Source organism: Asparagus officinalis, chromosome 4 (genome assembly GCF_001876935.1).
Source record: "Asparagus officinalis chromosome 4, Aspof.V1, whole genome shotgun sequence".
Taxonomy (NCBI): domain Eukaryota; kingdom Viridiplantae; phylum Streptophyta; class Magnoliopsida; order Asparagales; family Asparagaceae; genus Asparagus; species Asparagus officinalis.
The window spans coordinates 56,448,159-56,462,893 of record NC_033797.1 but is presented as its reverse complement, the minus strand read 5'-3'; the positions used below and the strand labels follow the sequence as shown (position 1 = coordinate 56,462,893).

The following is a 14,735-nucleotide window of genomic DNA, read 5'->3' as shown; positions in this document are numbered from 1 at the left end:
TGACTCCTTCTAAGATCAACATGAAAATCCTTCTCTCTTGCTCCAATTTAATGCTATGTCATGTATTTAAAAAAAGGTATTAGTCGTAGCTGATATTAGCCTAAAAAATTAAAGTTGAAGGAACATAATCAACAATTCAAACACTTACTAAGTGGGGATTGATTTGAAAAACTTATATGGTTTAGTGTCTATTTGGATTGGAAGTAAGTAGGGGTGAGGAAAGTTACGTGAAGCATTGAACTTGTTTGGAAACTCATTTTAGTGGAATAATGACGGGGAAGTTAAGTAAAGTGAATGGGAAATTGTGTGGTTTTGTTCCCCTCCAAATTAGGGTTTAATTAAGGGGACAGGAATTGAACAAATGCAATGGTAAAAATTAAGTTTGGAGTCCTCTTCCATCTCCCTTACTGATGTTCCCAAACATTATGAAATAAATTTTCTTTCATTCTCCGTACTTAATTCCCAAACAGGGCGTTTGAGGACGCAATCGCCTAACATGGGGCCCAAAATCAAAATATGAAATGCTTCAGGGACTAATATAGAAATAACCCTATTCTACATTAAAAGACTGGGGCCCCCCTCCAAACAAAGGATGACCGTTGCTCGTTCACTCTTTCATCCGAACTACAAACCGACCATCCTCGAAGTTCCCAAAATAATAACGGTGTCACTTCGCCGCCTCGAACAACGCGAAGCTTGATCAAGTTCCGAATGGCGTCCTCCTTATTATTAACCTCGGACAAATGACGGTCCCTCCTCGATCATTAAACTCTAAACCCTAACCCTAGTCCCTAATTATCGTGCAGAGCTCCGGCCCTCTACCAAGAGCTTCCCATCGTTCGCATTGCTCGTTTAATCTTGCGATTTCCACCTGAGACCTGAGATGTTGAGGGCGATGGCGGATCCTTCGAGGATTTTGTACATCGCGGTGGTCGACGGCGACGGGGGAGAGAAGGAGCGAGCCGCCTCGTTTCGGTACACTCGATCCCTGCTTCAGAGCACGCTCCAGCTCATGGGATGCAAACCTCGTCACGCTTTCAAAGTATGCGATTTCTTTGATTTTCTCGACGAATTTAGTTCTTAAACTTGAGTTCGTTTTTGAGAGATTTATGGTAGAAAGAGGGAAAGCTGATGCTATTCTTCTTAGTCTGTTTTTGGTGTCTGCAGGATTCTGATTTGAGTGAATCCGCTTGCGAGTTTTTTTTTGGGGGTTTCTTTTGTTGATCTTTTAAGTTAACTTGTTAATGAACGGTTGACAGTTAGGGAAAGAATTGGATAAGATGTTGAAAATCGAGCAATCTTCGGTACAATTTTGGTTTTTCTTATTTTCTGGCCATGGGAATATGTTCAGCTTTTCTCTGTCTTATATTTGATGCTGAGTTTCCTGTTCCAAAAGTAGAAAAATCCCTCATTTCTCTTGAGCAAGTTTTTTTCCACCCCTTTCCTATTTACTGAACTAATTTTAGAGTTTGTGCAATTACTAAACTCTCTTGTCATGATGATCATACTGACTTTTTGGTAAGACCAAAACTTTTGATTCTCAAGCAAGAAATGGAAAATATTAGATGTTCAAACATGAAGCAGAGAGGAGAGGGTGGCTTTGCTTTCCATTCTTCTGCAATGCCTTCCTTCGTAGTTGGCCTCCTACACCATGATCCAATGACAAGAGTAAGGAGGAAGGGTAAAAACACACACACACACACACAAAAGTAAAATAAAATAAAATTCTAACAATGAAAACACAGAGGAAGCTATACTATCCGAGTACTTCTATCATGAAGCCATACCCATACTAGACACATACTTAACACGTACCTGTACCCAAACTTTATGGACACTCCTTGGATATATGCATACATTTTTTTGGACATGTACTCATTTATATGATATAAGTATTAATTTAAAACACTTGTCATTCACTTCTTGGACGTATATCATACACTTCACATTATTTTTTGAAACCTGTTATGCATGGGTCGGGTTCATTTCAACCCATACCCAAGTTCAAAACTATGAAAGGGTGATTTTAGTGTCTGGCCCAAAAAATGAGCAGTTTCCAATGTACAATAATCAACATCATTAAATAAACTTGTAAATGTGATAGGAATTTTAATTCTAATAACACATGAATTGGAAAAAATAATGATCTCATAAAAATTATTTATATATATATATATATATATATATATATATGAGAAAAATGAGTATGCTTGGTAATGAGGTGTCCTATTCCCATCCACTCATTCCAATTCCCAACCACTCCCCAACACATATGAATGTAGGCCCCGATTTTAATGAGTGGAGGGGCATATGTCATCTCACTACCAAGTACAAAAACTTATGCTTGATACCAAACATACCCATTTTTCTATATATATATATAGAGAGAGAGAAAAAAAATCTCATGTAAACTTAATTGGATAGGAGCTAGTCATCCACCAACTTTTTTATCCATTGATGTTGCATTGGGATCCGTAAAAGATATGAAGAGTTTTTTAAGATTTGTGCATCTCTTGATAGCACAAATCTAAAGACAAGATGAGTGGATAAAAAGTTTGGTGGACAATGCCTCCTATCCGCTTAAGTTGACATAAGCTCATCTCTCTCTATATATATATGTGCGTGTGCGCGCGTGCGTGCGCGCTGGGCTGGGCTGGGCTAGGTTGGTGTGTATGTGTAGTCGTGTCCGCATATCCTACATTTTACAAGTTTGTCATGTCCTATACCCACACACATACCAGTATCAGTACCTGTGTCCATGCAACTTAGGAGGGAAGTAATAGATCATGGAATTTTGTCACTCGGTTCCTTAACTAGCAACCATTCCTTATGTTGTTCGATTTTATAGAAGTTTTATATCTGACCAATATACCTAGAGTTCTGCTCAATGTTTTAGAAATCGCTAGGTGCTTCTAGGGGCCAGACCAAGTGCCTAGGCAAGCGCTTAAGTGGCACGTAAGTGTTTTAGCATCAAGAAAGGAAGGATTCTTTTTGAATATTTGAAATCCTGTCCTTGATGTTTGCCTAGGATGGACTTCAATATAAAGGTTTGATCTGAGCCTTTTTGACTTGGCATATTCTCTTCATTCGTTACTATACCTAGGAGAGCAATATACCCCTTTTTCATGTGGTGCAGTCCACATAAGCGTCTCATACTTCCCTAGGTGGTCCCAAGATCTAGGCAGGTGGCATAAGTACTGCTTAGGCCTAGGCGGGTGCCCCAGACCGCTTTTTAAAACAAGGGTTCTGCTAATATGGTAAAAATTATTTCTTTCTCATTTTCTAGCTAACTGACATTAGAACTGACCTTTTGAAATTAGTTTATTCATTTCCACTTCTAGTTGCATGTATTTATTTTCAGATATATGATTCATAAAGCATATAATGCTTATGCTGCTGCCTTACAAACAAATTTTTTTGCCGATGTAAAGCATGTTCTGCTGGTTTAGGGAACCTTTCAGGAGAGCTAACATTTTCATTCTCTCATATTATTGTAATCAGTTATTATCACAAAGAATGGATATATATGCCATACAACAGATTTTCTAGAGCAAGCTTAAGGTTATCCTAATGCTATGTATATACCTGACATATTTCAAGAATAACATAAACTCCACTTTCTCACTAATAAGGCGCTGCAAGTCAGCCTCCAGAGTAAAAACTTCGGGATCCTATCTAGTCTTATCGAGGTTGATTGGGTTAGTCCTCGGGATGATTTTGTGGTGTTAAAGGTGAGGGTCGGAGGCGTTACTTTTATATGGAAGTATGTAGGGTTCATAATTTGCAACACTGCTTGTTACCCAAACTCATTTGACTAATCATGCATGTTGTTATTCAATATTGAATGGGGCAACATCGAGTTGTGCTCTCTGAGCTTTAGGAACAATAATTTCAATGTGTGCAAAGAACTTCCGTTGTTCCTTAATTTTGTCTTGTTACTGAAAAATCTAGTTGAATGGGAATGCTCTTTGCCACTGTTAACTGTCTAATTAATAGTATTTGCAAAAAGAATGACAAACATAGTCAAGTCATTCATTATCAAAAGTTGGGTTGCATAGATAGGTAAAATCTTCCTTGTGCCATGTCATGCAAATTTGCACTTCTTGATTTTGTACATTGGGATTGTCCATGACATAACTCTTGTTTCAACTGAAATGACAATATGGATCCATTGTGGGATGTTAACGCTTAACAGTTATTCGATTTGCTTTTCTTTCCCAGGTGCTTAAGAGATCCAACTCTTAATTATTATTGTTTCACACTCGCACTTTAGAATTCTTTTTGGTGGTTTATTTGTTTTATTATTATTTCTCACTCACTCTCAAAATTAATCTTTTGGTGATTTATTTATAACCTTGTGTATTTTTATTTTCAAGTTATAATCCGTTTATATTTTAAGATTTCTTAACTTTGTTTCTAAGATTGGATTGATCAATTTATGTGGCAGATTAGCCGGAGAGTATTTGATGCTATCAGAAGCAAACAGTCAGCTGGTGAGCTATGTTCCCTGGGGGATAAATTGTTGATTTCAGATGCCTCAAATAAAATGTCTGATTCAGAGAGTGATGATGAAGCTTCCCTTCACTCATCTGAAGAAGGTGCAGGGACAATGAACTACATGCCGTTTGAGCTATACAAAAGGCTGACAACTATTGTTGTCCCAAGAGAAACCTTCTTGAATGTAGTATGTCACGCACTTTCTGAATACAAGTACGTGGGTCCTAATCAAAGGGCTGACTTGGTTCTGGCTTGCAGGTAGTTTGTTTTTTATACTCATTATAATCCCTATTAATGTTCCATAAATCCGTTATTACTCAGTTTAGGCACAATATTTTGGGATTACTCACTCAGCTTATATGTCAACAGCAAATCACATGGATAGCTTAATATTGTTTGCACTTTGTATGTATGGCTACCTAATGTGGTAAATTCCACTTAATAGCTTTGATTATTGCCCTCATTTGTAAATTTCAACTTCCTACTTATTGATTTCAAGAACCCATACTCTGTGAGGTATGGTGAGTCATAAGTACTTAACGGAGAGTACGATGGCATGGAGAGGGGAAAATGTTATGTTACTAGCTGATTATCTTTTTTATTTTTGGATATTCTGGTTTCCTATCTTATTTTCTAGATGTTATTGATCATGATGTTGAACCTATCTGTTCCCTTTCCATATGGCATAAGTATGATATGATAACATGATCACATAATTTTATCTCTCTTGTAATGTATGTGTGTGCATGTGCTTTGTGTGTGTATATCATAATATGTATAACATAGATAATATGTGACCTCATTCTTCAATGAGACTCTTACATATCGTTTATCATCATCCTGTAATCTGTAGATAAATATAATATAATAAGATGGATTATGATCTATGGTTGCTGATATCATGTGCCTTAGAGTTACTGAATATAAGTATCTTAAAGTCTTTAATTGTATTCAAACAATTTTTATTGCAAAAAGATGAGGACTTGAAGGTGAGATTGATTTCTAATTTATTTTCTTGATGACGTCACAAAATAGAATTCATTGATTCTTCTTTTTCTCAGTAGCCTAAATAAGAAATCCTCCGCCAATCTTTTACTGGCCATAAGGAAGTAACATGTTATCCGAACTAGTGCCCTACACAAGCCATTAAGGTGTTCTGTTTAAAAAACAGATTAAAGATTTGTATCCCTCTGAACCTATTGAAATGAGATAGATTCTAGATCTAATGTATATCATTTGGAGTACATTGGACCTAAACTTTGTCGATATGATTTGGAATTATTCCTATGACTTTTATTATAATTTTGGTTTGTTTCTCGTAGTTACCAAAAATGCTTGATAATTTTTTTTCAAATTATTTTTGGATGTTGTGGTAACAGGATATATCCTTATTTTGTTGGATTCTATATATGAATTTGAACTATGCCTCTAGTTATAGATCTGACTCCAAATCCTAGAATTCAAGTTTGATGGTGCAACCACTTTAGATGCCCAGTTAAGAATATATGTCATCATCTGTATTAAACATCTGCAGTCTCCTTTAGTCAACTATCTAGTGTGCCCAGCATGACCAACTTTTGTTTAAAATCTCATGTTGGTTTTCATGCTTTTGAGGTTCAACCCTATAGATGCTTTAAGGTTAAAGCTGAACAAGTTCCAAATCCTGTCAAGGTTACCTGACCTGTCAATCTACAGATGCTTTAAGGTTAAAGCTCAAGAAGTTTATGTAGGGTACAGGCACCTGTATAGTGACATCCAATGCCTTGATTTCATAAAATAACCCACTTGCATTGTATTTTAAGACCTTTGTACTGTCTACCATGCTGATTTAGGTGGCAACATTTTTATTTTTTACTAGGATTTTCTTTATTTTTTAATGTTTTATATCAATTTTGTAGAATACGTGAAAGAAAGGAATCTGTCACAGTTCTCTTGTGTGGCACAAGTGGATGCGGCAAGTCAACGCTGTCTGCCTTGCTGGTAATTCTCTCACATTTTTTTCCCTTTATCATGAACTGCAATGAATTTCCAAGTCCTCAACTTCTGCCTTCTTTTCAGTTGCACGCCGATGAACACATTGTCACATGCTCAGACATCCACTAGTACATGAGCACATGACTACCAATAAGTGTGCATGCTAAGACATGCACTCATGCAGCTGCATCACTATGCAGCTTTTACTGCTGCATGGGCACATGTATACATATGTAGAAGAACTGAAGCAAACACCGCCTAATTGCGCACGTGGCAGAAGTTATTTGCACATGTCCACACCAATCTGTGTTCATGCAAATATGCATGCGCACAATTTAGAATTTTATATACAAGGAGACACATGGACATGTATGCACACTAATGGTTTTGAAGTTGAGAAATTCTACATATGAACTATCATCCGTAGACTCTGGAAAGCACCTACACCTTATGGCATAACTCACTGTTTCCATATCCTTGGTGACTGATCATGGGAAAGGTACGCCGTTAGAGCGAATGCACCTTCACTCCTACTCCTTTGACTGATTGTTTGTACTGGATCTCAGGTTCTCTATTGCACTACCCTGTTAGGGTTCTTTTCACTTTTCCCTCGTGGTACTTGTACGTTATCAGTCATTGAGGAATACTTAGGCTTTTGAGTTCAGCATACATCTCAAATTGATGTCCCCAATCAAACTAAGCTAAGCCTTGTGTATCGGCAAGAGAATACTGAATGTCTTCACTTAGGAATACAAGAACTATTTGTTGGAAATTCGTGCTAAATACATGCAAAGTACGCAACGGAAGACTATATGTATAATAATACTAAGCATGTAGAGAGTATGAAAAACAAGCTAGAATCATCCTAATTAAATGTAACATGATCCCTATAAAAAAAGAGAGCAACAAAGAGCTTTGAAGGCTTACTTTTGTAGCGTGATTCGATAGTAGATCGAACAACCCCTAGCTCTTTCTCCTTGTTGTTGTAAACCTCCTTGTAGTGGATCTCCAAGTCTTCAAGTGAGCTTGATAAAATCAGAGTCTTCTTGAGACACAAGACAAGATATCCATCACGGGGTATTTTAAAATCCTACTACTTCCTCTTTATTTTAAAATCCTACTACTTCCTCTTACTCAAACATTGTTAGAGTTTAGTAAGAGGATAACTCTCTTTTATTCTCTTATGAAAAAAACCACTTAGCCAATTTTTCGTTAACCTTTCCATAAGAAAGAGTCTCCTTGTTGTTGTAAACCTCCTTGTAGTGGATCTCCAAGTCTTCAAGTGAGCTTGATAAAATCAGAGTCTTCTTGAGACACAAGACAAGATATCCATCACGGGGTATTTTAAAATCCTACTACTTCCTCTTTATTTTAAAATCCTACTACTTCCTCTTACTCAAACATTGTTAGAGTTTAGTAAGAGGATAACTCTCTTTTATTCTCTTATGAAAAAAACCACTTAGCCAATTTTTCGTTAACCTTTCCATAAGAAAGAGAGCTCATATATATAGAGTGAGATATGTCATGACTCATCTCATGAGTCATGTCATGAGTCATCTAAATGTAATGATTCCTTTCATGAGTCATGCAATGACTCATCTCATGAGTCATGCAAAGAGTTTTGATTTAGCTCTCTTTTATTCTCTTATGAAAAAAACCACTTAGCCAATTTTTCGTTAACCTTTCCATAAGAAAGAGAGCTCATATATATAGAGTGAGATATGTCATGACTCATCTCATGAGTCATGTCATGAGTCATCTAAATGTAATGATTTCTTTCATGGGTCATGCAATGACTCATCTCATGAGTCATGCAAAAAGTCATGAAGAATCAAAACTATGTACTAAAACCATATGTCCAAACCATACCACCTTAATGACTCATTAATCAAGGTATAATGAAGTGTCTTTTATAAATAAAAACACCACATCAATACAGTGTTTCATAAATACGGTATTACGTAATTTTTTAATCATTAACTAATAAGTCATCATATGATCAAAAAAATCAATGAGTTGATCAAAATCAACTGTTGACCAAAAAGTCAATCAATTGACTAAAAGTTAACTTTATGGAAAAAAATACTAGAATTTATTTCTTAAGTACATAGCATTCTGATTTTACCGATATATATAACCGTTTATGTGTATCCGGTGAAAATCATATATGTGTATCAATCATACGCATTAACTCTATAAATTGTATTTCATAGGATTCAAGTACGCGCTTGGTGTGATTCTAGGACCCAACTTAAGACTCGACAGTGGATCATATCCACTAGTACAACAAAGGTGCTAGCTATACATGAAGACTACCCGGGTATAAGTTATGATAAATGTCTGTAAGATGCTTACATAATTTTATCAGGACCACTCAGTGATAATACCGTACAGTTCGGTCTCTTCGTCAAACCATGTCAAACTATAGAGCCTAGGGTATGAAAAACTGTCAAACTATAATAGCTTGATTAGTGTTTGTTGATATTAAACTCATAACCTTTAAGATCAAACTGACACTCAGTTTATCTTATTTAACTTGGCCAAGGATTTTCAGGCTATAGTTATATTAAATAATCTTATGACATCAACCCCCCTTATACTGGGAGAGACGAATCTCATCTTGACATCTCAATATCTACTTATGTCTCGGGATGCACCCAACAAGAACCGTTATGCACAATTCAGCGAGAATTATGGTTAGGTAAGAGTCTAAGTACACCTATACTGACATGTAAGATATTGCACTGATGTCTCAGTTAAAAAGACTACTTTGTACTATATCACTTTAGAACTTCTATATGACAGTTAAGTATAATTACTAACTAGACGTTCTCAGTGAGTCGTTCAGTCAACTCATTCACTAATGAGTCATCTGTATACTATATCTTGATGTATCACATCAATGATCTAAGAGATTGATCATTATCCTACCTAAAAAGAAATAGAGTATACACTAGTCTTCCCAAAGTGATAAAATCTCATTTTAACACTTCATCAATTAGGAATATTTTAGAATATACATTTGTGACAAATCAGATCTATTCATTACGATCATATCCGAAATATCTGATAGTCTAGTATCATTCTAAGGACTTTATCTATATTAAAATATCAGATAAAATCATATCCGAAATATCTGATAGTCTAGTATCATTCTAAGGACTTTATCTATATTAAAATATCAGATAAATACTGACCAAAATAGTTCTAAGGACTTTATCTATATTAAAATATCAGATAAATACTGACCAAAATAGTATACTATCATTTTGAACAAGGATATTATATTCATTTAGGTTTTGTTACAATATACAATTATTGCCTATAGGGCACCTATATCTAACAAACTCTCACTTACACTAAGGCCAATAATTATAGTATCTAATACCCAATAGGTCAACAAGTTTTTCAAATTGTGTACGAGTAATTACCTTGTGAATGGATCTGTTATATTATATTTTATGTCTACTCTTTCAATCTTGATCTCTTGGCAATCAACTATCTCCCTGATCAAGTGATACTTCCTCATAATGTGTCTGGACTTATGATGAGATCAGGGTTCCTTTGTCAGAGCTATTACAGTATTGCTTTCACAGTATAAAGGTACTGGATCTTTAATGATGGGAACAACTTCCAATTTTAAAAGAAACTTCCTCATCCAGACAGCTTTTTTGGCTGCACCATTTGTCGCAACATATTCGGCTTCCATAGTAGAGTCTGTTACTGTGTCCTGCTTGGAACTTTTCCAACTGGTAGCCACTCTATTGAGGATAAAAACATATCTTGAAACAGATTTACTATCATCAATATCGCTCTGAAAGCTAGAGTCGGAAAAAACCTCCATTTGGAGGTTACTTTTACCGTATATCAAAAATAACTATTTAGTCCTTTTCAGGTACTTAAGTATATTTTTAACCGTTTTTCGGTGCTCTTCTTCATGATTAGATTGGTATCTACTTACCAAACTGAGTGAATAAGCGATATCCGGTCTAGTACATAACATGACATAGATGATCGATCCTACTGCCGAGGCATAAGGAATTAGACTCATGCGTTTCCTCTTTTCATCAGTCTGGGGAGAAATCTTTTTAGAGAGGGAGATTCCAGGAGATGTAGGTACGAAACCTTTCTTAGAATTTTTCATGCTAAACTGCTTTAGCATGTATCTAGATTGGGATAATCCTAATATCCTTTTAGATCTATCTTTATAGATCTGAATACCAGTATATAGGATACTTCACCTAAATCTTTCATGAAAAATCTTTTTGATAGCCAAATTTTAACCGTTTGTAATGACAGTATGTCATTACCGATTAAGAGTATATCGTCTACATACAAAATAAGAAACGATACTATACTCCCAATTATCCTTTTATACATACATGGTTCATCTGGATTTTTGATGAAACCAAACTCTTTGTACTATACTCCCAATTATCCTTTTATACATACATGGTTCATCTGGATTTTTGATGAAACCAAACTCTTTAATAGCATCATCAAAACAGATGTTTCATCTCCGTGATGCTTGCTTCAGTCTATAAATGACTTTAAGCAACCTACATGTTTTTTCACTATTCCTACTAGCTACAAATCCCTCTGGTTAAGACATATATGCACTCTTCTAAATCATCATTTAGAAATACAGTTTTGATGTCCATTTGCCGGATCTCGTAGTCATAGTGAGCAGCTATAGCAAGTAGGATCCAAATAGACTTTAGCATAGCCACTGGAGAAATAGTGAGCAGCTATAGCAAGTAGGATCCAAATAGACTTTAGCATAGCCACTGGAGAAAAGGTTTCATCGTAGTCCAAACCAGGTCTTTGACGAAAACCTTTAGCTACCAGTCTAGCTTTAAAAGTCTCTACTTTCCCATCTACACCTAATTTTTTCTTAAACAACCATTTGTAACCTATGGATATCACCCCTTTAGGAGCATTGTCTAAGATCCATATTTTGTTGGTGTACATAGAGTCTATTTCGGATTTTATTGTATCATGCCAAGCAACAGAGTCCCTACTCTAAGATGCTTACTGATAACTTAAAGGTTCGTCATTATCTATGACGTGATCTAACATGCTACCTTTAACGAGAAAATCATATTCTCTCTTAGGTGTATGAGATCGCCTTGGATATCTATGGAGTGGTTAAGATTCTTCTGGTATAACTAAATTTGCTGGTTCTACTAAATTATCAGTATTAATTTGTATCTCTGAAATTTCTTCCAGTTTTACCATGCTCCACTAATTTTTTTCAAGAAATTCCTTCTCCAAGAAGGTAGCAAACCGAGAAACAATTATTTTTTGTTAATCGATGTGGTAGAATTGATATACGGTGGAATTCTTTGAATATCCTACAAATTTACACAACACTGAGCGTGCCTCTAACTTTTTGGGATCTTGCTTTTTTACATAAGCATGACATCCCCAAATTTTAATATAATTAAGATGTGGTTTTTTCCCACTCCATATCTCATACGAAGATTTAGGCACTGCTTTAGTTAGAACCCTATTCAATAAGTGTGCTGTTGTTTCCAACGTATACCCCCAGAATGAAAAAGGTAACTCAACGTTATTCATCATGGAACGTACCATATCTAATAGGGTATGATTCTTCTTTTCTGACACGCCATTAAGCTGTGTGTAAAGGGTGGAATAACCTGGGAGAGAATCTCATTCTCTTTTAAAAAACCCAAGAATTCCGAGCTTAAGTATTCACCTCCTCGATCCGATCGAGAGAATCTCATTCTCTTTTAAAAAACCCAAGAATTCCGAGCTTAAGTATTCACCTCCTCGATCCGATCGAAGAATTTTAACTTTCTTGCTCGTTTGGTTCTCTACTTTATTTTTATACTCGATAAATTTTTCAAATGCTTCAAGACTTGTGTTTCATCAAAAACACATGTTCAGATCTTGAAAAATCATCAATAAAAGTAATAAAGTAGGAGTAGCCATCTCTGGTCATTATAGACATAGGACCATATACATCACTATGTATCAGTCCTAAGAGTTCTGTAACTCTTACTCCAGTTCCCGTAAATGGAGTCTTGATCATTTTTCCTTTAAGACAAGACTTGCAATTATCATAAGACTCAAAGTCAATTGGATCTAAATATCCATGTTTATATAGCTCATCAAGTTTTTCTTTATTAATATGACCAAGTCTACAATGCCATAAAAAAGCGTCGTTCATAACCGAGTGCTTTCTTTTATTAGTGTGATGAGTATTCAGAATTTTGTTTTGATTAAGAATATAGATGTCATTACACAATGTTCCATAAACAATCAACTTTTGATTAAATATGATATTCATAACATTGTTCTCCAACTTGAATATATATCCATCTTGATCTAATAAAGATATGGATATTATATTGCACATCATAGTTGGTACGAAATAGCAACTTTTCAAAATCAAAACGTTTCTATTTGACAAAACTAGATGAAAATCTCCTACTGCAAGTGCTGTAACTATTGCACCATTGCCAACTTGTAGGGTCAACTCTCCAACTCCAAGTTTCTTATAACTTCTTAACCCCTATAACAAATTACTGATGTGAGATCCTGATCTGGTATCTAATACCCAAGATATAGGATTTATAAAAAAATAATTTTGAGTAACAAACACATCTGAAGATGAAGCAACATCTTGCTTCTTCTTAATGAGTGAGGCTAAGAATTCTGGATAGATACTCTTAACATTTTTTAACCAGTCTATGTAATTAGGGTCAGTTAACTTGTTCTGTTCTGATATGATTTTTAAGCCAGACATAATGATCTGAAAAAGAGGAAAAATTTTTTAGCAGATATTCAATACATAAAATAGATTTGGATCATTTTCATCTAAGTTCTGCCTCCCATTATTTTTCGAGTCCCTCAAAACCTTATAAGAGGTGATCGGAAAACAACCAATTGTTTTCAAGTGGGATCAAGATCCAATTATCATTGAATGCATCAACATTAACGTATGCTAACAAATTGATACACTCAATAATTGGTAGATAACTTTTGTTTTTTACATTCTTATAAGTCTTGATATGATTTTACCCCTAATCTTTTATGACCTTATCGTATGCCAATAAATCATAAAATACTAGTCATGTTTGGACCCATCAGTTCTTGACTGACTTAAATTTAACTTATACAAACTCTTAACGTATGCCAACTAAGTCGCATAACCAACTTAAGCTATCATTATATCTAATATACAGATGAATACTATTTAGCCATAGAATAGTTATGCCTTGACGTATGTCAACAAAAAACATAGTATTTATAAGCTTAATAGTATTCAACTAAAATGATGGAGGGCTACGGATGATTTTATAAATCTTTTATCGTAATCAAACTTGATATAGTTAAAAGCTGCTTTATATTTATACTTACAATAATTAAACTAGCCAGGTAAGCACAAGATTGGTGGGAGGGTTCCGAGTTATTCATCGGGAATATTCATCGGACCTCAAGTAAACATCGCTTTTTAAGATTATAGCGTGAAAGATTGGACATCACCCCTAACCTTAAGTTGGGCATCATCCCATGAGCTATATCTCATAATTACTTTCCTTGACACTAGTTAAAAGTTTATTCTAAATACATTTCTTTTAACTGTTTTAGGTTTATTTATCCTTCACACTAACACTATGTTAATGTTGGTCTCACTACTCTATGGTCAATAAACTCTTACTGTCATGTCTTATAAAGTTTAAAAATGAGTTTTTATAATAAAAATTATTCTCTAGTAGAGATATAAACTTTACAGAATATAACACCCAATTGTATTGACATCTACAATTAGGACACAACCAACATATCATCATATGTAAAAATAATATAGAATGGTAGTGGACAACTAAAGGAATAAAATATAACTACACTAATTACATTTTGACAAGCAATTTGTAACTCCTTGTAGCGCTAGCTCCCTTACAAATCCTGTATTATTACAATCACATATTCATAGGGCGTATAAGCCCCATTTATTATGAAAAAAATCATCTCGTAGGATGGGTAATAATATTGTATTGAATGTAAAATAAAAGCTATAAATAAAATAACTAAACTAAATAACCATACCCCCACATTCGAACAAGGGCCTATACCCGTAGGCGTAGCCCATAATCGGTGAGCAAGTGCCTAAACCCGTAGGCGTAGCCCATGCTCGGGGAGGGAAAAGATCGTAAATAATATTGTATTTCTAGCTATATTACATCAATACAATAAATGCAAGAGAATCGTTGTCCACTACAATCCATAAACATAAC

General features: G+C 35.1%; 1 protein-coding gene across 1 annotated transcript in view; it reads left to right on the top strand.

The window, feature by feature from the left end:
• The window catches only part of LOC109837495 (P-loop NTPase domain-containing protein LPA1-like), a 28,668-nt gene continuing 14,533 nt past the window's right edge, over positions 601–14,735 (top strand). Inside the window, exons 1-3 of the mRNA XM_020405764.1 lie at positions 601–1,042; positions 4,448–4,755; positions 6,396–6,477. Coding sequence (XP_020261353.1) covers positions 884–1,042; positions 4,448–4,755; positions 6,396–6,477 — 549 coding nt within the window. The 5' untranslated portion in view covers positions 601–883. The remainder of the gene's footprint in view (positions 1,043–4,447; positions 4,756–6,395; positions 6,478–14,735) is intronic.